This window comes from Sporothrix brasiliensis, assembly GCF_000820605.1.
Source record: "Sporothrix brasiliensis 5110 chromosome Unknown Cont21, whole genome shotgun sequence".
Taxonomy (NCBI): Eukaryota; Fungi; Ascomycota; class Sordariomycetes; order Ophiostomatales; family Ophiostomataceae; genus Sporothrix; species Sporothrix brasiliensis.
In genome coordinates, this window is record NW_024467140.1 from 1,912,769 (window position 1) to 1,938,118 (window position 25,350).

The 25,350-nt window shown below is 51.5% G+C and overlaps 6 protein-coding genes across 6 annotated transcripts; 1 reads left to right on the top strand and 5 right to left on the bottom strand.

Moving 5' to 3' along the window:
• Positions 1–522: 522 nt before the first annotated feature.
• On the bottom strand, positions 523–3,224 carry SPBR_04672 (uncharacterized protein; the record flags this gene model as incomplete). The annotated part of the gene is made up of 6 exons (XM_040762949.1): positions 523–659; positions 723–852; positions 949–1,094; positions 1,477–1,493; positions 2,306–2,619; positions 2,694–3,224. The coding sequence occupies 6 exons, from the start codon at positions 3,222–3,224 to the stop codon at positions 523–525; spliced, it is 1,275 nt and encodes a 424-aa protein (XP_040615582.1).
• A 3,484-nt stretch (positions 3,225–6,708) lies between these two features.
• Positions 6,709–8,593, top strand: SPBR_04830 (uncharacterized protein; the record flags this gene model as incomplete). The annotated part of the gene is made up of 3 exons (XM_040763107.1): positions 6,709–6,875; positions 6,950–8,375; positions 8,456–8,593. 3 exons carry the CDS (start codon positions 6,709–6,711, stop codon positions 8,591–8,593), a joined length of 1,731 nt encoding a protein of 576 aa, XP_040615583.1.
• A 287-nt stretch (positions 8,594–8,880) lies between these two features.
• SPBR_05236 (uncharacterized protein) lies at positions 8,881–9,733 on the bottom strand (the record flags this gene model as incomplete). The annotated part of the gene is made up of 2 exons (XM_040763513.1): positions 8,881–8,956; positions 9,360–9,733. The coding sequence occupies 2 exons, from the start codon at positions 9,731–9,733 to the stop codon at positions 8,881–8,883; spliced, it is 450 nt and encodes a 149-aa protein (XP_040615584.1).
• A 1,220-nt stretch (positions 9,734–10,953) lies between these two features.
• Positions 10,954–11,946, bottom strand: SPBR_05165 (uncharacterized protein; the record flags this gene model as incomplete). Its single annotated transcript, XM_040763442.1, has 1 exon — positions 10,954–11,946. The coding sequence occupies one exon, from the start codon at positions 11,944–11,946 to the stop codon at positions 10,954–10,956; it is 993 nt and encodes a 330-aa protein (XP_040615585.1).
• A 7,557-nt stretch (positions 11,947–19,503) lies between these two features.
• Positions 19,504–22,956, bottom strand: SPBR_04594 (uncharacterized protein; the record flags this gene model as incomplete). Its single annotated transcript, XM_040762871.1, has 3 exons — positions 19,504–22,029; positions 22,106–22,765; positions 22,795–22,956. 3 exons carry the CDS (start codon positions 22,954–22,956, stop codon positions 19,504–19,506), a joined length of 3,348 nt encoding a protein of 1,115 aa, XP_040615586.1.
• A 698-nt stretch (positions 22,957–23,654) lies between these two features.
• On the bottom strand, positions 23,655–24,677 carry SPBR_05153 (short chain dehydrogenase reductase; the record flags this gene model as incomplete). The annotated part of the gene is made up of 3 exons (XM_040763430.1): positions 23,655–24,290; positions 24,376–24,531; positions 24,636–24,677. The coding sequence occupies 3 exons, from the start codon at positions 24,675–24,677 to the stop codon at positions 23,655–23,657; spliced, it is 834 nt and encodes a 277-aa protein (XP_040615587.1).
• Between the last annotated feature and the right edge of the window lie 673 nt (positions 24,678–25,350).

Below are 25,350 nucleotides of genomic sequence, written 5' to 3' on the forward strand. Positions count from 1 at the left end.
CACCAATAGAGCGAACACACATTTGAAAGCGGTGCCCTTCGTCAATGCTGTCTTTCCTGAGCTTTCATGTCCATTTTTTATTTGTTCCTTCCTGAAGTCGAAAGTATGCGCCCGTTTCCTCCCATCCTTTGAAAAATCACAGCCGCCCGCACCCCGTTGCTATTCTCCGGAGGGTCCTCAAACATTGGTGAGAGACGGCCCCACCTCAATTTTGAAATATAAAATTTTTGCTTTGGTCGAAAACTGTGTCCAGCTGTGGTGGCTTTTCGCGACTTAGCGGTCGGCGGGTGTCCATTGTGCGCAAGTTCAAAGGGGAGGGAGTTGGCTGGCATTGTCGACACGGTGGTTCGTAAAAAAGATTGTAGTTTTTGTCGCCTCCCCGAAAAAGCAGCTGTTCCGCCAGCACCTCTCTACTCCTCCCATGATTTGTGTTTTCACCCCGCCCGGATTTTATTCGTTCAAAGACCGAAAATGGAAACAGCAAACGGATAAAAAGAAAGAAGAACGAGCAAAGACAACGATTTAAGCACGGACTGCCCGGGACGCGGCCGGTGCGCCGACCCGGAAACCGTTCTTGAACCGCCGGGCAACACCGCTCAGGAAGCGAGTGCGGCCAGTGCCGGTGGTCTTTCTCCGCTTAGCCTTCTCGGACCAGTTGTCTGTGGGTGGGTTAGCGACGGAGGAACAGCAACGTGTGATCGGTAGAGAATCGAGGTACGTACACTTCCGGACCTTGGCGGCAGGGTAGCCGCACGTGGAGCACTCGTGCTTCTGGACGTGCATGGAGCGGCGACCGCAACGACGGCACAGAGTGTGCGTCTTGTTGTGGCGCTTACCGAAACTGGAGGTACCCTTGGCTGCGAGTTTGTTAGTATTCTGCTGTCTCGTTTTCTCTTCTTTTGGTATGGCTGTCCTCCACGCTATCGTAGCCCAACAGCCGTGTCCAACTGTGTCCTCTCTCTCGTTGTCTGATGTCGGTTCTGTCGTCGGCATGTGTAACGTCCCGTTGGCGAAATGTTCGGTGATCGTGTCGGTGACGTATTCTCCCGGGCTGGACGCGTCGTCGTCGTCTTTGTCATCGTCGGTGTCCCCATCTTGTGTTGGTCGTCAAAGTGCCTGGCAACGTCTCCATTCAACGCGGGAATCACAATGACAACCTGGACGAAAATTTCGATTATAAAGCACTGTCGCTCGTCGGCTGGCCGTCCTTCCTCATCCTACACCATGCGCATGTCGTCGTTCGTCGTCACAGACCCAGCGGCTTCAAGCACGCGGCAATATCGATTTGCTCCATCCGAGCCGGGAACACCGAAACCGAAACTGTTGAGTGGAACAAATCGAAGGTTCGCGATTGGGACGGGCGACAGAAATCGAAACAGATACATAATCGAGAGGCTTTGTGGACACGTCCGAGTTTTGACGATGGCGATGGCGATGCGAGTGTTCGAAAGGGCAAAAAGGGCAAAAAACACGTACTCATTTTGATGGATTGTCTGCGTGACGGTCAGTCAGAGGTTCAACATGCAGTCGAGGCGACAGGAAAATGGTTGTCGTCGTCGAGTATGGTATTTTCTCGTTCGTTCTGCGAAATAAAACGCACCTTTAGGACAAATTGATGGGTGTGGTTGTCGATGATGTGAAGTTGGAAAAGGTAAACCGAGGAGGGGGAATGACAGCTGAGAGAATCGTCACGCCCTTAATTTTTTGCCTATGCAGTGTAGGCCGACAAAGAATTTTTCTTGCGCTGCGGCTTTCTCACATTGGGGGCACCATACAGAATACTAAGGAGACATGAAGAGAGTGGACCGCTAAAGTAAGCCCCCACTTAAAATACTGGGCGGGCTCTTTTCACAGCAAAAAAGTCAGGGCACGGCTCCACTGTGCAGAAAATAGGGCAAATACCGGATTATCCTTGATTCCGGAGAAACTTAACGCTTACATCACGTTATGCATCATGACGTGTCACGTGCCTCTAAATCAGTTACAGAAATCGCTTCATACGATCAAGTCGGCCACATACATTGACAAAGTATGAAGTTTGTCATGAAAACGTGAATGGTATCGTGTAAGGTGTATGGTGCTTCACGGGCGTCAACTTCAAAGCACGACGTCCGTATAATGCGATTCCCATTGGTCATGGAGGTGAATGTAATGAAATGCAAATTGGTATCTTGGTAATGACAAATCGCTACAATAAAACGTCCTCAACTATCCGTATCCTGGTTTCCAGAGTTCAAACGCCAACAGAGCCGGGAGGCCAACAATGCTGCTTGTATTTTCCCTGTTTTTCCATGACGCCCGTCACCGGAATGGACGGCCCAGGATCTCAATTTTGACGTTGCTGCTACTGCCGACCGTGGCATTGTGGTCCTCGTCCGTCGGTCCTCCCTCGTCGCCGCCGAGATCGACCTCGTAGCCCATGCGGTACACAATGGATACGCGGCCGTCCTTGCCGGTGCCGGTCAAGCCGTCGCTGGGACGGACGGTGACGGCCATTTGGGAGTTTAGGTTGAGGGAGCAGACGGCCGAGGCGGTCGCGTCGGCCGTGCTGTCGGTAACAGGGAAGTGGATGGGGTGGGCGAATTCGACCACCATGGAGACCATGGCATTGTGGTAAAGCTGGGCTGTCAGAGCAAAGGCCTCTTCATTACACAGTCGAGGGTAGTACACAAAGAGATACAAAGAGAACCTACATATGTCGCGCTGTCAATGGCGAGCAGCCACTTCGCGACGCGCACGTCGTCGTCGTCACTGGACAGCATCATGCCCATCTCCGGGTTGTCAAGCAGCAGCACGGTGCGCTCAAACTTTTCGCGCATCTCGTGTGCCAAGTCCTGGACGACTTCGAGGGAGGCGTCAAAGGTCAGAGACGGCGGGGTGGGCGGGGTGGTGTTGTGATCGGTGACCAGCGGCAGGAACTGGTTGCCGACAAAATGGATGTGGCCCTGCTCGAGGTGCCATGCGAGGTCGATGTCGAAGGGGGCGAGGTGGTCGGCATAGTAGCTGAAGTTGTGTTTGAAGGAGTAGATGACGATGCCAATATCGCTTTTGCCGGTCTCCGGGTTGATGGTGCAGTGGCGCAACCAGTCGCCGAGCAGGCGGATGGTGAGCCAGCCGCAGCCGACGCCGTCGATGCCGTGGATCGTGAGGAGCTTGGCGTCCTTTGCGGCGTTGAAGGCGGTCTGGAGGCCGTCGGGGACGACACCTTCGCGATCTTCTGACATCGTGGCTGTCAAACGTGGTTGGCAGAGCGGTTTGGCGGGAGGATGGAATGAAAAAGTATGCGTCAAGAACGACCAGGGATGACAAACTAGGAAAAACGTAAATAGGCGAGACGAATCGACAAGTAGAAAATCCCTCCCAAAAAAAGAGACTAAGCTGGAGCCCAAGGAAATTGATCGGCTAAGAGTTGTACTGAGGAGAAGAGGATATTTGAGATTGGAGAGAGACGGCGATGATAGACGCCACACGTGGGGTTTGAAGAAGAAGAAAATACGCGAAAGTAATAAAGAGGTCTAGGAGGCACACGAGGCAGAAACAGAGATGAGGTACGGAGGTAACGGAGTCGACGGATAACAAGTGGGATCAAAGCGGAGAAGCGGTGTGAGATGGACGTGGTTGGGTTGGATTGGCGATGGACAGCGAATCCTTTCCAGGTCTGCTCTGAAACTCAAGTGAGGGAGATGAGAAGACGCATGGGAGAGTACGGAGCAGAAGACCAGAAGACCAGAAGAGCAGAAAAGCAGAAAAATAAATCAACGAGAGAAAAACAGACGACAAGACGCCATAGATGGGCGGAGAAATCGTTGAGCTCTTATACTTTCCAGGAATCAATTGCTCCGTACGGGATCCTCGTCTAGGACGGACGTCTTGGCTGGTGCAGGAGTGTTTCGTCGGGGAGAGCGGGAATCGAAAGCGGAATGGTAAGATTGTGAAAAAGCGGCGAGGGAGGTTGCAATCACAATTGTACTGAGTAAGTTTTGTCGCAGAAGACGACAAAGTCACAAGAAGGTATCAAACGGAAAAGGAAGGTACAGAGGAGGTCGCACAGATACACATTCTTGGCAGGCAGGCAGGGCAATTGACAACTCGACGACAGGGAAGGAGCTTCTTCGGTTTGAAGGGTGGCCGTTGAGGTCAAGAGAAGCAACGGCAGGAACGACTGAGCGCAAGAAAAAAGAGGATTTCTGGCGACGAGCGGACGGCAAGAGGGGTGGGGCCGCACTCCAATATTGGAGTGGCCCATACCGTTTGGGGCATCGCCTGTATTTCGCCAGCGGCTACCCATCCATTGATTTACAAGGCGGCTATGTCGTACTCCGTCCAGGGACAGCAGTCTGAGAGGACGTGACATTTGAGCTTGTGGAAAATGGAATACAATGCAATTGGTCTTTACAACTGTATGTTTGCCATTTATCGACCGACGTCAAAAGGTCAAGAACACGACATCCGGAGAAGACGAGAGCTTGGACAGCACGTCTTTCTCGAGGAAGAGAAAGACAAACGTGACGGCGCATTGAAAAATGGCAGAGACGATTTTCATAGCTCTTTGGAGCTCGTTCTGGCGTCGCAGTCCAGCACCCCGGCCAGCTGAAATCAACGCGCCACAGGAATTGCCTGTTGGTTGCTTTGTCCACCCCCAGGCTAAATCGACCATTTTGGTCGACGTGCCGCGAACCTTGTACAGGGATGGTGGGGAAGAAGCAAGTTTTATTAGATCCTGGAGGGGAGTGAAACAAAAGAGAAGAGGACGGGACGAGGACGGGCGGGAGCATGAGAAGAGGGGAGTATCAATTAACAAACAGCTGAAAGGACAAATAGAAGCCCGAATACGATTTACGAGAGGAATCGTATGAAGAGAAACGAGGAGGAGAGGAAGAGGAAAGAGGGGAAGTAAGACTCGTGACAGGGAGAATGCTGGTCAGACGGGATCCGACGGATGCTAATTTCGACGTCGAAAGCGAGCTGATTGCGGCGCCCGAGAGAACAAATTTTATCAGTGAATATAAGAATCGAGATATGAAGTAGTCACGATGTGCACCTGCACAGGTATAGGAGAACGGAACCACCCGCGGCAGTACGTCCCAATCTTCCGGGGGAAAACCAGAAAATTCCTTTTGGCAGAGCGCAAAGTGTCGGCCGAGCCCACACTAAAATCATGGCGGGCGATGATACTCTGCCAGCCGGATTTGTGGAATATTAACTTTGGTGGTTTTTCAATATTATTTCGTGATTTGCTCTCTCTTGGTTTGAGGGGAGCAAAGCCAAGCAGGGTCGCTGCCTTCCGGAGGCGTCTTTGTGCCCTCGTGCGCCTTTCGTACAGAGTGATGGGTGCCATGCAAAAGATTGCCCATGCCCGTGGGAATTTGTACGTTGTACCAAATCGGCCATGTTTGTACATGTCTCAGATCAGCGTTTGTAAGTAGACACGTATCGTAGCAAAGCCTGTTCGCTCTAAAGCGTTTCGTCAGTGGTTTGCTATTGATCTACAACTTCATTTGCCGTCGGATTGCTGGCTAGTTCTCCTCGGAGGCGATACGCCCTCGTCACATTTCATTTTACTCCCGATTGCTACTTTGCCTCGAAACAGATGTCCAATGCGGTGTGATGAGATTGAGTGTTTGCTCCACGAGACTCAATTTGCAGCTTGTCTTGATGTTTCCGTGTGATGAGATCAAGGACTGTGGGGATTGCATCGTGTACGACGCCTGTTTTGCCTTTGTGCTTTTGTGATCTGCACTTGTCTATGTACCCCAGTAGGACACAATCGCTCAACAAGGCTCGTGACAACCTGGGCAGAGCTAGTAATTCTGGCTTGCTGCGGATCACCGACCGGTGCCGTAGGATCATTCAGGGGACGGGGAGACCGGATCGACTGCAGGAATCGGTAGAGCACTGGGATAAGTTTGAATGTGTTCTTGGGGCTACGTTTGGTGAGGTATTTTACATGAACGCTGTGCATAAAATGCACATACGAAATCGCAAATGTTTACGTAAAGGTAGAGTTCGTCACAGAGACGGTTAACAATACGAATGGCGCACTTGTACGTTGCAAATTTGACCGAGAATGCCCTACCGTGCGAGATGGGAGGGAGAGGGAGGGCCACACAAAAGAAGTTGGGGCCAGCATTTACGGTATCGATCTGCTGTAGGGTCTTTGGCGATAAAGTATTTCTACAAAGCTTGACTAACAATAGAGCATCACTACCTTTACATTCGCAGCCGACGTCGCAGGTAAACTCTACGGTTGTGAGATATGGTTCTTGAATAAGGAGAATCATGTACAATCTCCGCTGTCGAAAGTCAACAATGGAATCGTGCATTTAGTGCACTCCCACGGTCTTGTGCTCTGCCGTATCGAAAACACTTGAATCGTTAGCCATGCCCAAGCACAATATACCTTATTCCTGTGACTGAAATGGAAATCATGGCAACAATATCTGATAACTCTCCACATCCCGTGGCTGATTCAACCACGACCCGCAAAAGTCGCCTTGTGTCGGCTAAACTGTCACGATACCCCATGCCTATATCGCCTCGCCGAAGTATGCCTACTTATTTAATTTTTAAACGACTTCCTGTGGCCCCTTCAAAGATGCGGCTGTCTGAGAGGAAATATGTGCATGACGAAAATGTAGAACGGCTCTCTCTGCCTCGCCTTGCCAAGGCACAGATGTGTGATGTGCACATCGACGGCCACGGATCACGATGAAAATAAGCAAGCATAATATTGTGGCCGTCCTTTTGGGAATAAGGTCGACTGTCGAGGCTGCCATTGTGCCAGTTACCGGCATTCACACTGGGATCAACCCAGAGCGGGGGACATTTCCGCCACGACTTCGCATCCAAGACTTGCAAACCAGTGGACCCCAATGGTAAGGGGGCATGAATAGGTTTAAGAATCACAGTTGCGTGTTTAGGACCACCACCACCACAGCTAACATGATAGGGACCTCTACGTCCATGCCATGGTGGCGTGGAAGAGCATACCAGAGGACAACGAGCTGTCCTATTTTGGGTTGTCAGGCATCCATGGCCGGCCGTATGTGGCTTGGAACGGCGTCGAGCAAGTCGAGGGTGCGCCCTTGACGGGCTACTGCACGCACAACGAGGTGCTATTTGCCATCTGGCACCGACCAATGGTGGCTGTCTTTGAACAAATCCTGGCGCAGCATATCCAGGCCGTGGCTGCTCTCTACAACGCCACGCCAACCATCGCCGAAACGTACCGCCATGCCGCCGATACCTGGCGCCATCCGTACTGGGACTGGGCCCTCGACAAGGCGCTGCCAGACGCCGTCGTGACGCCCAATGTGACAATCCGCGCGCCTCCCGATGGACGCACCACGGCGACACTGGCCAACCCGCTGCGCTACTACCGCTTCCATCAGTTCCCCCTCAACGCCACGCTCTTCCCGGCCGACGACGACTACCACCTGGCGTCGTTTCCAACGACGCTGCGCTGCCCCGACCCGTTCAACAACTTTACCAGCAACCCGGGCATGGCCAGCGCCAACATTGCGGGCATCGACTTGGCCGGCCAGGTGTACAACATTTACACCCGTGTCGCCGACTTTGGCAGCATGAGCTCGACGGCCTGCGACAGCACGTCTTTTGAGCAGGAGCACAACGAAGTGCACGTGGCTGTGGGCGGCATCCATCCCATGGGCCACTTTGCGCACTTGGGCTACAGCGGCTTTGATCCGCTGTTCATGATGCACCACGCGGCGATTGACCGGCACGTCGCGCTGTGGCAGACGGTACACGCCAATGCGTCCATGTTCGGCCCGCAGGAAGACTACCAGACGCAGACGGGGCAGTTTGCCACGGCACCGGGCACCAACATCACCGCGGATAGTCCTCTCAAACCGTTTTATGCGTCGGCCAACGGAACGTTCCACACGCCCAATTCGGCGCGGGATATTGCGACGTTTGGGTACTCGTACCCGGAACTGCTGACGGCGCAGTTAACTGCCCAAATAAATAGCATAAATGGCAGCCGATCCGTAAATGCGAGCTCCCGGACGAAACTCCGTCAAGCCGTCACCGCCGAAATCAACCGACTTTATGCGCCGAAAACCGTGTCAACGACGAAACGACGTCTATCCTGGTCGCGTGCGGTGGCGTCAACGCCACAGACGGTCTATTTTGTCCGTATCGCCATCGAGAAGGCAGGCCTTGCATTGCCTGCCGCCGTCAATGTATTCCTCGGTACGACACTGGCCGGCAGACTACTTCTCCTGGCGAGTCCACCAACTGGCCGCGTCCATGGCGAGATCGGCCTCGAAAACGCCTTGCAGATCAGTTCGAGCCAGGACAGTGATGTGGCCGTGGAGGACGTTCTTCGTCAACGGTTCCGCTGGGAGGTCGTCACTGTAAGTTGCAGCATACATTCGTTGAAGGTCAATGCATTTGTTCAACTGACAACCTGAAGCTCTCTGGAAACCCTGTCCAGCTTAGTGAGACACACAGTGTGACTATCCAGGTCCGCGAAGAGACTGTTCACCTGCCACAGAGCATAAAAGAGTTTCCCATTTACACAAATGTGCGCATTCTACATGGCCTTGGGACAGAGAAAACGACCGAGAAATGAGCGAGGAAGGCAAAAAAAAATGCCTGCAAAATGATAAACGTCCAATCGTGGACCGTCAGCTCAAGTCAGGGGACATGAAGGTGGAAAGGAAATAAAATTCATAGGAATAGCCATGGACATGTGAAGAGATAGCAGGCACAAGAAGGAAAGTTAAAAAACCCCATTAAGCCCAAAAGGAACCCAGAAAAAAAATAGCATAGTGAATACACGCAATAGAACAGCATTGTCCCACTGAACGGGACAGCAGCGGAATGCAGACGCGGCTTTATTACCCGCATAGGAAGATGTCAGAGGGCATCCCTTTTTCGGTGGTTGTCGACGCCGACCTTCGCCGTCGCCCGTTTGTTGCCTTCCTCATTGGCGCTAGAAGCCAGGGGACATTCAATAAAACAGTACTAATGCGAGACAACAATAAAAAGAAACAGACGGGAGTTGAAGCCAGTAAAACGAAGAAACCAAACGAAACGCTGCACATTCCAAAACGCAGGGCGGTGAACAATGAAGAATCAGACGGACAAGGAGAGCGGTGGCTGGCGGGCATATGCCGTACGATCGTCCCAAAAGAGTAAACGAGGCGTGGCACTCACTCCCACTGCATCACTTCCCTTCCGAGAAACAGCAGCCGCCATTGGATGAGAAGCAGCAGCCGTCGCTGTCAGAAAAACAGCAGCCGTCGCTGTCAGAAAAACAGCAGCCGTCCGTATCTGAAAAGCAACAGCCACCCGACGACGAGAAGCAGCAACCATTCGTTGTTGAAAAACAGCACCCGCCCGTTTCGGAAAAGCAGCAGCCCGGGTCGTATGACGGGTCCACTGTGCTCTTGCGGACGCCGGTCGAGCGCTTGCAAGTCCGAGATCCATCGCTCGACGTGCTGCTCATGGGGTCGGATGATCTGTAGCCCGAGGAAGCAGACGACGATGTTGTCGGCCGTGGTTCGGTCCGCGGCTGGACGGCGGCAACGGCGGCATGCGCACCCGCACGCACATCATCACCAACGCCGTCCATCGAGTGACGGGGCGTCTGCGAAAGCGCCGCGAGAGGGATGCCTTGCGCTGTCAGGACGGCTGAGACCGCCGCCGCCGCTTTGCTGTCGGCATCTTCCTCGAGCTGGTAGGGCGGGGGCGGTTCGTTGTGTTCCATTGCCCGTGGGTGGTAGTGGGGAAAGGTTAAGAGTTCGGTTCGTTTGCAAGGCGTATCAATAGTCACAATTGCTGTGTATTTGCGATCCGCGATTCGATTGTGATGTTTCTTTTTTCATTTGAAGGAAACTTCCAAAGATTCCCAATGGATCAGACGCTCTTTCCCTCTCTTCTTCTCTTTCGTCCGATGCCTTTGTTCCTTTAACTCGCACCTTCCCCAAATCTTGATTCCAGGTGGCCTTTAAACGGCTGCCTAATAACAGGGCTGGCACCTGCTGCGGCTAACAGCCGAGAACGCCAAACTGTGTCGTCAGCACTGCCCCAGACTAGCATTGTCACGTGTTGCAGGTTAGACAATATCTCATGCACAGCCAAATTCTGAAGACAAACATAGAGACCGATCTTCTGGAAAGGTGTAGATATACCCGTCGTTTGGATTTGGCTGTGATTTTTGGGAGCATCAATAATGAAAAACGTATCTGATAATTGTTTTTATTAAAGGAAATCAGTCAAGTTGAATATACATTATTTGTTTTATTGTACGCCAACTTATGCAGGTGCATTTTATTATTGTATGCATTTGGAAAACTATTCAAAATATATCGTTGTTACAGAGTCTCGACGTATGGGACTCGTGCAACAGTCTCTTCCTTGCTCCAACACGTTTATAAAAAGAAAAATCTTACACTTCGAGGGGCATTCTAGGCGAAAATGGCGATGTTCTAGGACACATGCAATCAGACAAACAATCAAGAGACCTTGTTATGCGTTGTCCAATTACATGGCCATACACTGAATTCATCACTCACTTTACATCAATCTCAAGGTTCTTTGGTGGCCGAAGGCTAACGGACAACCCCTGCCTTTGTGGGGTGTCGATCAGGTTCTTGTTTGCACTGTTCAATGTCAATCTAGTGCCACTCTGGCGATGCAAGCCGAGAAGCGCTGACAAGTTACAAACATTGAAACAATAAAATGGTATTTTGCTGTGCCGCCTAGAAAAAAGAAAGTCACGGTAGGTGATCATCGATTGACAAAATGAACAACCCCACAAGAAAAAAATATTAATGACGTGAAAAGATGACAAAGGCTACATTATCCCTTGATCGTCCAAGAAGACAAAGCCAAGGATGAGAACCTCAAATCATCAAAACGTCATAAGAACGGTTCAAAAATAAAAGACATCAAAAACACCACGTAAGTCGCGTAAACATGTGATTCTCATAGCCAAAGAGCGCCGACCAAAAACAGAAGGGAGCCAACGCCGAGAGATGCAACCGTCTTGATGCCGGAGCTTACGACTACCACCGACGGCGAAGGGCGAGGAATAGACGTCGTGTGGTTTCCTGCACCAGAGCCTGAGCCTGGGCCAGAGCTTGAGCTTGAGCCTGAGCCTGAGCCAGAGCCGGAGCCAGAACTAGAGCCAGAACCAGACTCGGAGCCAGAGTGTGCGTTGGCGTTGGCGTTGGCCGAAGCAGACGAGCTAGAGCCGCCCGAGCCACCACCATTGGCATTGGCATTAGCGTTAGCATTGGCGTTGGCAGACGCGGAGCTGGATGAGCCTGAACCACCAGAGCCAGCGTTGGCATTGGCGTTGGCATTGGCATTGGCCGAAGCAGAGCCAGAGGAGCCACCACCGTTAGCACTGGCCCCAGCGCCAGCATTGGCAGAAGCACCCGAGCCAGAACCAGAGCCAGAGCCGGGGCTAGAGCCGGAGCTAGAGCCGGAGCCAGACGACCAGCCAGGGCCGGACGACGCACCAGACCAGGCCCAGGCGTTGGCGCCCGCTGAAGCCCAGGCACCTGCCGTGGCATACGCATTACCGGGGCACGTAATTGTGGCGGTCACGGGCTGCTTGCCGCACTCGGTGCAGGTGGTGACGGTCACAGTGAAGCCCGAGGGGATCTCGCCAGCCGTGCACGTGCAGGGCGCGGCGTCGCAGGTCTTGGTGATGGTGTAGGTCTTTTCCGTGACGCCCGTAGAGCAGAGGGCCTCGTATACGGTTGTGTACACGTAAACAGTGGGCTGCGGGACCGTGGTGATGCGTGAAGGCGACGAGCATGGCAGCGTCACAGTGATGGGCGCCAGCGTGGTGGTCAGGACACAGCTTTCTGGGTACTGGGCAGCGGCAGCGCCGCGAGCAGCGACCTGATGGTCAACAAGGGCCGATGCCACGGCCAGCATGGACAGGAAGGTAACTTGTGCGGCCTTCATGGTGAAAAGAGTGATGGGAAATAAAATATATTATAAAAAATATGTGATAAGAAAGGAAGGAGAAATAAAAAGAAGTAGCGAGGGACTGTATTGGATAGAGACCCCTCGATTGTCTTCCAAATATGGTACTCGTAAAAAGTGACGATGAATCAACAAAAGGTAAAGAGTGTATAACGGTTCGTAATAATAAAAAGAGTGACGACAGAAAGAAAGGACGAACCTGTGCTTCTCACTTGAGGCCAGTAATGGTCGATGTGTGTCTGGATGCTGTCTGAAGGAACTGAAAAACCAAGAGAGCAGCGTCACCAGAATCTATATATACAATGCATCATTGTGAGCAACGATAGCTTCGTTTCACAACCGTCATAGAGAACAAGGTGTCCTACTAGTAAAAATGGGCGTTCATTAGAGACAGACACAAGATGAGGCTAGCTGGTTGACGGAGAGAGCCCGGTCCCATTCCCGTCGGAGATACTCATTGCTACTGAGTAGCCTGTTGTCCTACGCGTTTTGATCGGAAAAAGAAAACAAACAGAAGCCGCCGAGAACGTTAAAAATGGTTATAAACAAAAGACGAAAATTAATGAAAATATGTGCAGAAAATATTCGTGGCCATGGCAATGAGGAGGAGTATGGGCGGGCCAAGTGGAATGGAGAGGGTGTCGATATCAAAGCGAGACTGTTCGCCATGAATGCGACATGGGTCTGGATCCGGGTCTGGATCCGAGAGGCTAAGTCTAGCTATGATCATGAGAAACGGCTAGGCCAGAGGCGTGAGCGCACCAGGAAAGAAAATAATATCTTGGACACATTCTTGTAGTCAAAGAAATGATTAAACCTGCATCTTACAAGCAAAAGAAAAGATGGCGCTAGATAGGGGAGAGGAGAAAGAACTAACTGAAAGCATTCTATAGGATGTAAATATCGGAATGAGACAGCAATAGTCCACGTAAGTAAGTTTCGTATCAAGCAAAAAGAAAAATGGGAAGCGGACGAGGAGGCACATCGTACCTCTGGTACCACAATTCCTTAATTGGCTAGTACACGACAAATGAACACATCAACCAACGGAGGACCTCAAGCGTGGCGTATCCACGGAATTTTCCGGACGGTCAAGTCGGCATCGAGAGGCTGGTGTATAGCTATATTTATCACAGGTGAAAGCGGTTGCTGGTCAAGGACACGAGGAAGAAGATAGGGCTACAGGGGAGGTCAGAGATCTAACCACTAGGGGCATCACGAAGCGAGAATACAGGAGAAGAAGGAACTGGACAAGGGAAAGGAGGAATGGTCAACAAAAGAATGAAAGGAAGATGGAACAACGAGACTCAGGTATGTCCTACATGTTATATCGCTGCCTGAACCAATCGTGATAATATAAATCTCCGAAGGGATACTGAAGAGAATGGAACGGGCACTCTGAAAGTGCTGATGAGAGTCCGGTGACCCAGGGCCATGAATGCTAAAGAAGAAAATAACAAGTACGCCGGAAATGACCATCTCAGACAAGGGCACTTTGTTGTGCCAGAAACAGCGAGCTGGAAGGACCTGACAGCGTCATATCTGCTTTCTGCAGAGCGAGTGAAGTGGCCTTGGGGTGGCAAACGGGAATTGAGGAGACCAAGCTAGCTGAATGGGCAGGGGCAGGGGAGGGGGCGCGTGGAAAGTTTATGCAGTGGGTGCAGTGTGTGCAAGACGGCGGAGGGGAGTAAAGCCAGTGAGCATAAAAGGATAGTGACAGGAAAAACAGAGAAATAACCCGTTAAGATGATGTTCTCCAAATTCGCGTGGAACGGAGAAGTAGACAAGATGTACATAAAATGCCGCACAAAGGAATAGCTTTCTCTATGCAAGCTATAGCTCACGATACAGGCGGCGTGCTGGGAATTTGATGTGCGTGGCTGTGTTGAAGGGGTGTGCAGTGAAGGTCGTATTCCCGAACGGAGCGCGGAAATGGAAAAGAAGCATGAAGGGTCATAGATGGGGCAAGAAAATGATGTCTCAGAGAGGAGGTACGCTTGGGGTTTATGTCAAATAGCTGTACCTAGGTAGGAGGACAGTAAAGAATGAGAAGAAGAAAAAGACGAAAAACACCAGGTGAGGGATGAACAAAGAGAGGATACAATAAACAAAAGGATGTCTGAAGAGCGGCTGGTGGAATCTAAGATACAAATTTCCCGAGCGAGGGGGCAGCTGGAGGCACATTGTGTAGATTAGTGGGCGGTCTAGGCCGGTCTCGTACACAACGCGGCAATGCTTGGTGGATGAGACTCTTGGTGGAGGAGACTCGGCTAGAAACGACCGTCAGCGAATATGGCAGCCCAAAAAAGAATCAGCTGGTCGAAGACAGGTGGAGAGGCGAGGGACACGAAGATTTCCTGCCAAGGCAGGCCATTACCGTTTTGCGTATCATCTTTCTGGCCCCTTTCGGCGTAGAATGCCGCAAAGGTGATTCAAACGTGGGGACTTTATGTAAGTAAGTGCGGCCTCCTTTGTTGACAAGTTGTCCGGCATAAACAGGGCCGTAATGTGTTGAAGATAAATGCATCGACCTCAGCTGCAACGGCCGTGACGAAAGTGGCCTTGACAGCCGTAGCTTCAGGCGATATGCTCATTGAAGATGTACTTTGGCCGATCCAAGATCTTCCCCTTGCTGAAGCAAACGATGCAGATAAAGTTATTACTTTTCGGGACCGACAAAGGGCTCGGCATGTCGTAGAGCTCTGGTGCGGCACAAAGATTGTTACACAGCGTGGACGGGTAAGGCTTCCATTTTGGCTCTAACGTGTCAGACTAGTGAAAACCGAATAGGGGGAAAAGGTTCCTACATACAAGCAAGCATTCCAGAGAGAAGGAAATATCGCCTTGGTGGAGGAAGTTGGACAATAAGACGTGACTTAACGTCCTGAACAAGGGAGCAAACGCGTGGGTGCAAGGGAGAGTCTCTTGTTTTTTTGTTTCATTGTTCTGTTCTTGTTCCTTTTTCTTTCGTTTCTTTTTCTGTCGGGTCTAGAATTCGTCGGCCAGCTGCCTCTGTTTGCACAGTTGAAACATAGTCTCAGCTGCCCTATCATCAAGTATCTGATTAAACCCTCCCCAGCTCGCCAGACGAGGCAACATCTTCACGACAATTTGTCGATTGACACAAACGATCAAGGCACCGTAATGCTCGAAACATTCCAGTTAGATAACAATGATGCTCAAGATTTACACTACCCTACGGTAGTGAACAATCATGTTGGATTGGAAGGGCATATGGGCTACTGTGCGCTCAACATGCTGGTATGATTACGGTGAGCGGAGTTGGTATCGTGCGGAGAGAAGTAGTAGTTGTGAATAAAAAATGGTAATTTTAAGAAATCCCGTTGTATTAAAAGAACGCTTGTAAATATCCGACTGGGGAGACTGGGGATACTGGACAAGTGTAATATGTACGGGAAACGAAGGATATGAATGAACAAAGGAGAGTCAAGGGCTGTCTCGAAATAGTGCTTTTCAAATAAGCAATAGACAGAAAGGAGAAAAATATAAAACTGTGGCCGCCAAAGTGGAAGAAAGCGTAAACAAACTCCTTAGAGCGGGGAAACAGTGCCGAGAAACATTTCCCGACTAGAAAGCCAATAGCTCCCGAAGACAGCGCCAAAAACAGCAACGGTCGTGTGCTAGTGAGACAGATCTGCAACACTAACCCGACTTACACGACTAACACGGCAATGTACCAATGAGGAAGAGCAAAAGAGAAAGGGAGGACGTAGAACTGAGCTACGTTTCAGATAAAAAAGAAATGTCGTGCAGTTTTAGTCGAAAAGAAACTGAGGGGAGGAAACATATAGAGAAAAGCCAAGAACGAAGAAATCAATAGACTCAGTAGCCAGCGCGAATACTCAAGAGCAAAAGAAAGCAGAGGCGAATTCAAAGACAACCAAACCAAGCCTTGAAAAGATTACGAATGGTTAAGCAGAGAACATTGCACAACCATAGGATACGCCTGCGCTTCTCGGGGGTAGGGCATGCCTAGAGTGAGTTTTCGAATAAAGAAACAACAGCAACAGACAGATCTGGGACAAAACGCAGAAGTGTCTTTTATGATGCTCGCAATGAGTCTCAGATGTGGACATGTCAGTACAGATGCACGCCAAAGTTGTGACATAGGAAGTGCAAGGCGAAACAAGTGCATAACTTCTTTGAGATCCCGTCCAGCTTTCGACTGCAGAATAAAGTGCCTCATACCAGGCCACTCCAGGCCTTTCTACGGTGGTGGACGTAAAGCACGGCTGTGTGTGTCATCAAGAACGGCCCCAAACGCGAGACCAAGTTGGGACGAGCTATCCACATCACCAAAAGTTATGCGAAGCGCGCATGTGTCTCTGGAGATAACATGTATGAAAGTACCACCAGGTTGAGTGATTGCCTTTCCAGTACAAAATTCCGTAACCTGGGCTGAGTTCCATGAACTACCTAGCTAGATCTCTCTCTGCCAGGGTCCAATTGCAAAGTCCGTCCATATAAACAAAGAAGACGCCTTTGCGATATCCGAGCAGGTGCTTCACCAGAGATGGGGGGGAGGGGGCAAAATAAACAAAACCATCAAAGCAACACCAATCACGCAGCCGGTCATCCGCGTCCAATCGTGACGAGAATCTAGGAGAACCGTGAAGAATGAGCAAGACCGACTAAGTCAAGCAGTGGGAACCCGGATGCCGGATGAAGCATAAAGAAACACATATGCACTCGGAATTCTGGACAGACATTCTGAACGACTACACGGGAGGAAGGGGGGTGAATCCAGGTCAAAACGAATTCGGTGGTCTTTTATTCTTCAGTGGCGACCTGATACGGGGTTGTCTCACTACAGTTGGAGCTGTCCTCGGTATCTCTCCAGGTGTTTGATGTGTTTTACCATATTATTTCGTAAACAACTGCATTCTTCAATGCGCTGGGTGTCCCTTTTATGTTATTTTTACTATTTCCTAACAGTCTATTACATTGTACTTTACTTGTTTTTAATATGTGTTCTGTATATTGTCAGGTGATTTTAATTTATTTTTGATTGTGAATCGTTTATTTTTGTTTGGTTTATTTTGATTAGTTAATTATGATTTGTTAATTTTCAAATATTGTAAAAGTACTTTTTTCTTCATTATACTGTATTACTTTTGTCGTTGTTTCAGTTTTCTTCTTTGCTGACAATTTGGACAGAACCTAAAGTACTGCCACGATGACGCCAGATACAGATGACGGTGATGTTTACTCGAAATTGAAATCACGTTGTCTACAAGCGACCAAGACGCTTTTTGTCCCAAGCATGTTATCAGACATGCGTTTTGGTTTTAGGCAATAAGTTTGGCGTCCCTTTTCGCATATTTCGTGAGCCCTTTTCTTTCACCCTTTTCATATTTTGCCTTGAGAATGCACGACACAGTTTTTCTTCTTTTTCTTCTATTTCTCACGATACCCCTTCCTTCGCTACTGTATATTTGGAGGGTGTGCGTGTTAACTAGGGATACACTCAGATGTTTTCCGACGTCATTCCTTTTTCGTATAAGTCAAAGTTGACTTCACACCATCCAAGCATCCCTGTAAGACCACGCTTTGGCACGGTTCCACCCGCCAAATATGAGACAACTGTCAGTCTGCCCTGGGCCGGATCGTATGAGGTGAGTGGTTTTCTGTATTGTTGAGCTGGCACTTTTGCTAGTACAATGTTGTATGTTTCTTGCCTTTTCGCCTTTACTGGTCTGCTTTCACTTCTCATTGCGCCTCTCGGCCGCACCTCTACGCTTCTTGGCTGAGGCTGTCTAGCACAGCGGTCACATAAGATTGCACAATGAACCGTCAGAGACACTGACGCGGGGCGCACCGAGGAAAGAAGACACTTGAACAGGAAACAAACGAGTAACAAATGGCAGAGACCTTTTGTTCGTCAGGGCTCGTTTCTGCACCGGAGGGAAAACCAAATGACGCAGTTCCGGCCATCCAGGCTTGGTATCTGATTCTTAAATGTGTTACTTTGTTTGCGGCTGTTTGTCTCCTTGCCTTTTTGTTCTGTTTCTTTCTAATGTTTTCTTTGCTGTTATTTTCTTCTTATATCCCCTCTTGGTTGGTTCGCATATCTCCGGCTGGTGCACTCCACTCTCGTCTCAGCGTAACTTCACGCTGCCTGGGCAGCCAGGAACAAGACAAAAAAAAGAAAGCAGTCTAAGAAAAAATGCTTCCTCTAAGTTGTACTCTGTAGATAGTTTGATTCGCCGAACTTAGACCGGCCCACGAAACCACTTCACGAGCCATGAATGCTCGCAGATTGCACAACGAGAAAAAACCCCTCCATTTCTTCATGTCACCATCCAACACTGGCGCATCCCTTCTTCTCTTGCCTACACTCCCATTTTTGTTACACACCCCTTATGTTCATTCCCTTCGCTTTGTTTCTGCCAAGAGTGGCTAGGGGAGCCTCAAACATACGCATCCCAAAGACGCCCTTTGCGTGTTTCTCGTCTCCTCGTCTTCCTCCTGACTCGGCCTCCTCAACGAAAAGTAAACAGATCTCCGACAGAGAGCCAGTGCCATGCCCTGTCGAGTCGTTGATCCCTGTGGCCGGGGCAGCGCAGCCCATATCGACGAGCGCCCAGAGGACAGTACTCTCAAATCGCACACAATACGGCGGGAGGCCCTTGCACGAAACCTGCTCCCGCAAGTCGACAAGATATATATTCTCATGCCTCGCCGACTTCACTGCCTATACGGACAGACCTTTGAAGCATCGGAAAGACATCAATTCTCGACAACACTGACGGTCGACCTCCGCGGCGTTTCGCTTCTGTTTTTCTTTAATTATTTGCCCTTCTAAAGAGCAGTCTGATTTGCAGCTGCCGAGTCCTTCTTTCACAAACTTGACTAACTTCACATTCATCACATTCATTCATTTTGTCATCATTTCCTGTACCCATAAATTGAAATTCTCTTTACGATTTTGCGTCTTACGTCGCTCTGTATCTTTAACCCTCCGTTCTTCTGTTACATTTGCCCACCATGCGCCTCTCAGTCGCCCGGGGCTTCCTGGCAGCCGCCGGTCTAATGGCAGGCGGCGCCGTGGCCACTCCGTACCCTCAGGTCGTGCCGGAGTTCTTCAGGCGTGCCATGGACAAGTGTCCTGCTGTTGTCACTGTCCAGCCAATCGAAATCATTGGCCAGACGCCCGTGATTGTCGACGTTTTCATTCCAGCAAACACTGTCATCATCATCAACGAGATCACCATTCAGATCACCAACGCTCCTACGCAGGTGTCCACCACAATCACGTCGACCGTCACCACCACCAGCACGGTCACGACGTAAGTTTGCGTCTCATGCGAAGTGTCTTTATCTGCCTGCCTTTCATCATAACTCATGCTGACCGAATAGTGGCCCCGGCGAGTTCACTGGTCCTTACACGACCATCACTGGCCAGTGGACCGGCACCACTCCCATCACCGTTTCCATCCCGCCTGGCAGCGGTGACCACACAGGCACTGTTATTATTGAGGTGCCCGAGACCACCACGCCCGCCTTCACGGGTCCTTACACAACCATTACGGGACAGTGGACTGGCAGCACGCCGGTCACTTTGACAGTCCCGCCTGGTCCTGGTGACTCTACTGGCACTGTCATCATCGACACCCCCAAGCCCACCGCTTCTACTGCCAGCTCTAGTGGCCCAGCTTCCAACTCGGCTTCCAACTCGGCTTCCAACTCGGCTTCCAACTCAGGTAGTTCTTCCAGCCTGTCTTCGGACGTTTCGTCAGCTGCCTCGTCGTCTGCCTCATCGTCTGCTCTGTCGTCTGCCTCGTCGTCAGGATCGTCGTCGGCATTGTCCGTTGCCTCGTCGTCTGCCTCGTCGTCAGCATCGTCCGCTACGTCGTCTAGTGCATCGTCCGCTGCCTCGTCGGCTGCCTCGTCATCATCTGTCTCGTCGTCTGCTCTGTCGTATGCCTCGTCGTCAGCATCGTCAGCTGCCTCGTCTAGTGCATCGTCGGCTGCCTCGTCGTCTGCTTCGTCGTCTGCTTCGTCGTCTGCTTCGTCGTCTGCTTCGTCGTCAGGATCGTCGTCGGCATTGTCCGTTGCCTCGTCGTCTGCTTCGTCGTCTGCTTCGTCGTCTGCTTCATCGTCTGCTTCATCTGTCGCTTCATCCGCTGTCTCGTCGTCTGCCACGTCGTCTGCCACGTCGTCTGCTTCGTCGACTGCTTCGTCGTCGGCATCGTCCGTTGCCTCGTCGTCTGCGTCGTCGGCTGCCTCGTCATCTGCTTCGTCGGCTGCCTCGTCGTCGGCTGCCTCGTCGTCGGCATCGTCCATTGCCTCATCTTCTGCTTCATCGTCTGCTTCATCGTCTGCCTCATCCGCCGTCTCGTCTAGTGCATCGTCTAGTGCATCGTCCTCTGCGTCGTCTAGTGTCTCGTCCGTTGCCTCGTCGTCTGCGTCGTCGTCTGCCTCATCCGTTGCTTCATCCGCTACCTCGTCTGGAGTATCGTCTGCTGCTTCATCTAGTGCCTCGTCGGCCGCCTCGTCTGCCTCCAGCGCTACTTCGTCTGCTTCCAGCGCTGCGTCGAGCGGCTCGTCAACCGCATCGTCGGCAGCCTCGTCTGGTACTTCGTCTGCTTCCAGTGTTGCTTCCAGTGCTTCCTCCAGTGTCGCTTCAAGCGGCTCGTCGGCCGTTTCGTCTGCATCCAGTGCTTCTTCCAGTGCTCCTTCTAGTGCTTCTTCGTCTGTCTCTAGTTCTGTCTCCAGTGCTTCTTCGTCTGTCTCTAGTTCTGTCTCCAGTGCTTCTTCGTCAGCCGCTTCTTCGAGTGCCTCGTCTGCCTCCAGCGCTTCATCCAGTGCGTCTTCTAGCGCTGCTTCTTCCAGCGCTGTATCTTCCAGTGCTGCTTCTTCTAGTGCCGCTTCTTCGAGTGCTGCTTCTTCGAGTGCTGCTTCTTCGAGTGCTTCTTCGAGTGCTTCTTCGAGTGCTTCTTTTAGTGTTTCTTCCAGCGCTTCTTCTTCCAGCGCTGCTTCTTCCAGCGCTGCTTCATCCAGCGCTGCTTCTTCCAGCGCTACTTCTTCCAGTGCTACTTCTTCCAGTGCTGTTTCTTCGAGTGCTTCTTCCAGTGTTGTTTCTTCCAGCGTTGCATCTTCCAGTGCTGTTTCTTCGAGTGCTTCTTCGAGTGCTTCTTTTAGTGTTTCTTCCAGTGCTGCTTCTTCCAGCGCTGCATCTTCCAGTGCTGTTTCTTCGAGTGCTTCTTCCAGTACTGCTTCTTCCAGTACTGCTTCTTCCAGTGCTGCTTCTTCCAGCGCTGCATCTTCCAGTGCTGCTTCTTCGAGTGCTGCTTCTTCGAGTGCTTCTTCGAGTGCTTCTTCGAGTGCTTCTTTTAGTGCTTCTTCCAGTGCTACTTCTTCGAGTGCCGCTTCTTTTAGTGTTGCTTCTTCCAGTGCTGCTTCTTCCAGCGCTGCATCTTCCAGTGCTGCTTCTTCTAGTGCCGCTTCTTCGAGTGCTGCTTCTTCGAGTGCTGCTTCTTCCAGCGCTGCATCTTCCAGCGCTGCTTCTTCCAGCGCTGCTTCTTCCAGCGCTGCTTCATCCAGCGCTGCTTCTTCCAGCGCTACTTCTTCCAGTACTGCTTCTTCCAGTACTGCTCCTTCCAGTGCTGCTTCTTCCAGCGCTGCATCTTCCAGTGCTGCTTCTTCGAGTGCTGCTTCTTCGAGTGCTTCTTCGAGTGCTTCTTCGAGTGCTTCTTCGAGTGCTTCTTCGAGTGCTTCTTCGAGTGCTTCTTCCAGTGCTACTTCTTCGAGTGCCGCTTCTTTTAGTGTTGCTTCTTCCAGTGCTGCTTCATCAAGTGCTTCTTCCAGTGCTGCTTCATCCAGTGCTTCTTCCAGTGCTGCTTCATCCAGTGCTTCTTCTAGCGCTTCGTCTGCTTCTAGTGCTTCTCCTGGAGGCAGCAGCTCATCTCCGTCCGTCTCCAGCACGTCGTCTGTCCCGTCTTCATCTTCTGCAGCCTCGTCTAGCGCAGGGTCTTCGAGCGCCCCCAGCTCCGTGTCCGCCACCCCGTCGTCAGCATCGTCTGCAGCATCGGCGTCGGCCTGCTACACCACCGTCACTGTGTCTGCCCCGGCTGCATCGGCTTGTGTCACGGGTCTGCCGGCGACGTGCGAGGACCTCGCCCTCTACAACGACCTTGCCCTTATTGACCCTGCTGCGGTCTGTCTCGCGTCTCTCGGTGTGTACGGCACCGGCAGCGCCCTTACGTGCTTGACGACGGATCTGACCCCCATTTCGCTGGGCACCGATGTGGTGAACTGTCTCAACAACGCCTTCGCGGGCAAGTGCATCGACTCGCTGCCCGCTCCTTGTGTTGCCCTCGAGAACGAGTCTGGCATCCCACTTATCGCCGATTCCGCTGTTTGCTTGGCCGAGCTGGGTCCGTTCGCCATTGGAGCCGTTGCGCAGTGCTTGGTCACGACGGGCATCGACGGCAATACCCAGGGCTACACCATCGTGGCCTGCTTGTACGATGCGCTGCAACTGAACCCCCCCACGACCCCGACGGTAACCGCGATCCCGATCGACTGCCCGGCTCCGTCTTCCTCGGCCACGCCCGGCTGCAGTGTCGACCTGCCTGAACACTGCAAGGAACTGGCGGGCACCACCGGCGTCGCTCTTGAAGTGGACGCTCTGCTCTGTACGGCCGACCTGGGCGTCTACGCCGTGGGCAACGTCGCCGAATGTCTCGCGACGAATGTCATCACGACGGCGGTCAATGGCGATTCGATTATCACGTGTTTGGTCGATGCCCTCGAACAATCGTGCCCGGCGACGCTGCCCTCGGCCTGTCTGAAGCTGCAGACCGATGTTGGCCTGCCGTCGTTGCTGGTGGACATTCCGCTGTGTGTTGTCGCATTGGGACCGTATGCCGCTGGCGACGCGTTGGTGTGCTTGTCGACGACTGGTCTCAGCAACGGCGCGCTGGGTTCGACCATCGTCACCTGCTTGGACAGCGCTCTGCACATTATTTAGTGAGATAGTGAGAAACGGCAGTTGGCTAGTGAGTTTGATGTTTACAAGGCTGGTTTTGGGGGGATTCCGTGGCGGGAAGGCGCCTTTGGTAAGTGGAGCAGGAGCGCCCCAGAACTTCCCATTAACCAGAATCATGACTCCTTTTTAGTTTTTGTACTTTACCTGATGTACTGGACCGGTTGTTATATTTTTTTACTTTGTGTTCTTCTTCTTCTCTGTCTTACAGCACCCTATCCGTCTAATTTTATGTGGGACGCGGGTTTAATGTCGTTGGAAATGCAACGTTCTTTTTTTATTTCGGTTGGGTGCTATGAGACACTGCAATTGTAGCTGATTGGCGCTGAGAAGTATCGAGTCACTCATTCTCTTCGTCAGCAGCCGTTACAGTCACGCAACAGTTCGTAAATCTTCCCCAAAGTTAAGTTCTCACTTCCGCTCATAGATTTCTGTGTCCTTTCCTGTCGTCCAATTCGCCCAGTGGCTGTCAGTCTTTCTAAAGAAATATACATTTGTTTTTACTCTTTCCCACGTGGCGCCCACCGAATGTTTCTAGTCGCTCAGCCGGAGCAGAAATTGTACTATTTGTATGTTTGTATTGGAAGTACTGTTGCTGGACACCGTGCTGATGCAATATCCCGAATTCAGCGCAAAGGTCCAGCGACAAGTCCTTGGCTAGCCAATCCCGTTTCATTTAAAGCCACTCCTGCGTGCCGTGGTGCGAAACCATCTTACCGCCCTCCTTTGCAATGGTGGCGTCCCCAATAACTTTGATCACGGCTTGCGCCGACTGCGTGGGCGTCAGCATCACAGGCTCCCAGTGCGGCGCGTACGCCTTGAACAGGCCGACAATGCGCCCCATGGCCTCGTTCTTGTTCGCCACATCTGCCTCGGTGAGAGGCTTGTTCGGGTCCGTGGCAAACTCCGTGTCGACCAAGCCGGGCGAGATGGCAAAGACCAGGACACCCTTTGGCTTGTACTCGAGGTGGAACTTGGCGACGGCCATGTTGAGAGCCGCCTTGCTGATGGCGTAGGGGCTCTGCATGTCCATGCCGGACTGGAGGATAAAGTCAATGTCGCCGGCGCCCGAGGAGACGACGACAATCTTCTTGAGCGTGCTCTTCTCGACGAGGGGCGCGAAGAAAGCAACCGACTCGATGGTGCCGACGACGTTGATGCGGAACGTCAGGTCCATGTTCTTCTCAAACAGCTCTGGGTCCGAGGTGACTTCGTCCGTCAGAAAGCGGTTGACAGGGATGCCAATGGCAGCATTGGCAATGAAGACGTCGACCGCGCCGCCGGTGATGGCCGCCGTCTCAGCAGCGGCAGTCTATGAAGAAAACCAATCGACTTAGTACAGTTTATGAGTGCAAAGGGTGGCCAACGATATTTCGACACGTATGCCAGCAACATACCTCGAGCGATTTCCGGTTGGCCAGGTCGGCATAGACGGTATGAATGTTGGCGCCCGGGATCTCAGCGGCAAACTTGGCCTTGGAAGCCTCGACGTTGCGTACAAGGCCGACGACGGTGTTGTTCTTATCGGCTGCAAGCTCCTTGACCAGACCAAACTGTTTGAATAGAACAAATTGTATTAGCTGACCATGCTGGCATATGACGCTGGCATATGACTCCTTTCCAAACCACCAAGGTGAGCTTCGTCGTGTCCACATACTCCGATGCCACGAGAAGCGCCGACAACCACGTAAGAAGGCATGATTGGTGTGGTGTTTTGGGCAGATCGGGAAGTGATTTGTTGGCTGGATGGCTGTATGAACGAAGATAGGGTCAAGTAGAGTCAACGGCGTGATAAATGGAGAACAGTGAGACTATCAAGATTTGAAATTTTACAGTATAAAACAGGGTGTTGATGATATCGATGATGTCGATAACCTCCCAACTCTTCGTCTCGCGAGGAATCGTCCCCCTTTATATCACGACTTTGACCCTTTGATTTCTTTGACTCCTCCATATTGACAGCAGTTTTCTCCCTCGGGTGCCAATGAAAGTTGATTATTGGCCGCAAATTCCGTCTTTTGTTGGACCGCCGTTGTAAATTCCGTGTACGACTGGCTGCGAGTCCCGTCTATGACAAATGCCGCCGTTTGTAACCAGGGCACCAACCGCGTTCGTGAAGCACAACGTATCTTGGCGATGTCGGTTGCCACGACAGTTAGCGAGCGTTGATAGCTAGCGCTATTGCAAGGCAAACGTCAAAAATCTACGGCATATTGCCCTATGTTGCTAATTTCTAGCAGTTTCTTCGAGCTCGCTCAGAGTTGCCATGTTTCTCGGAATGGCTTTCCAAAGAGGGACTGAACACTTCGCCTTTGCACCGCTGCAGGGATTCTATGCTGGGAGCCACGCCAGCCGCACATGATTTGGCAGTT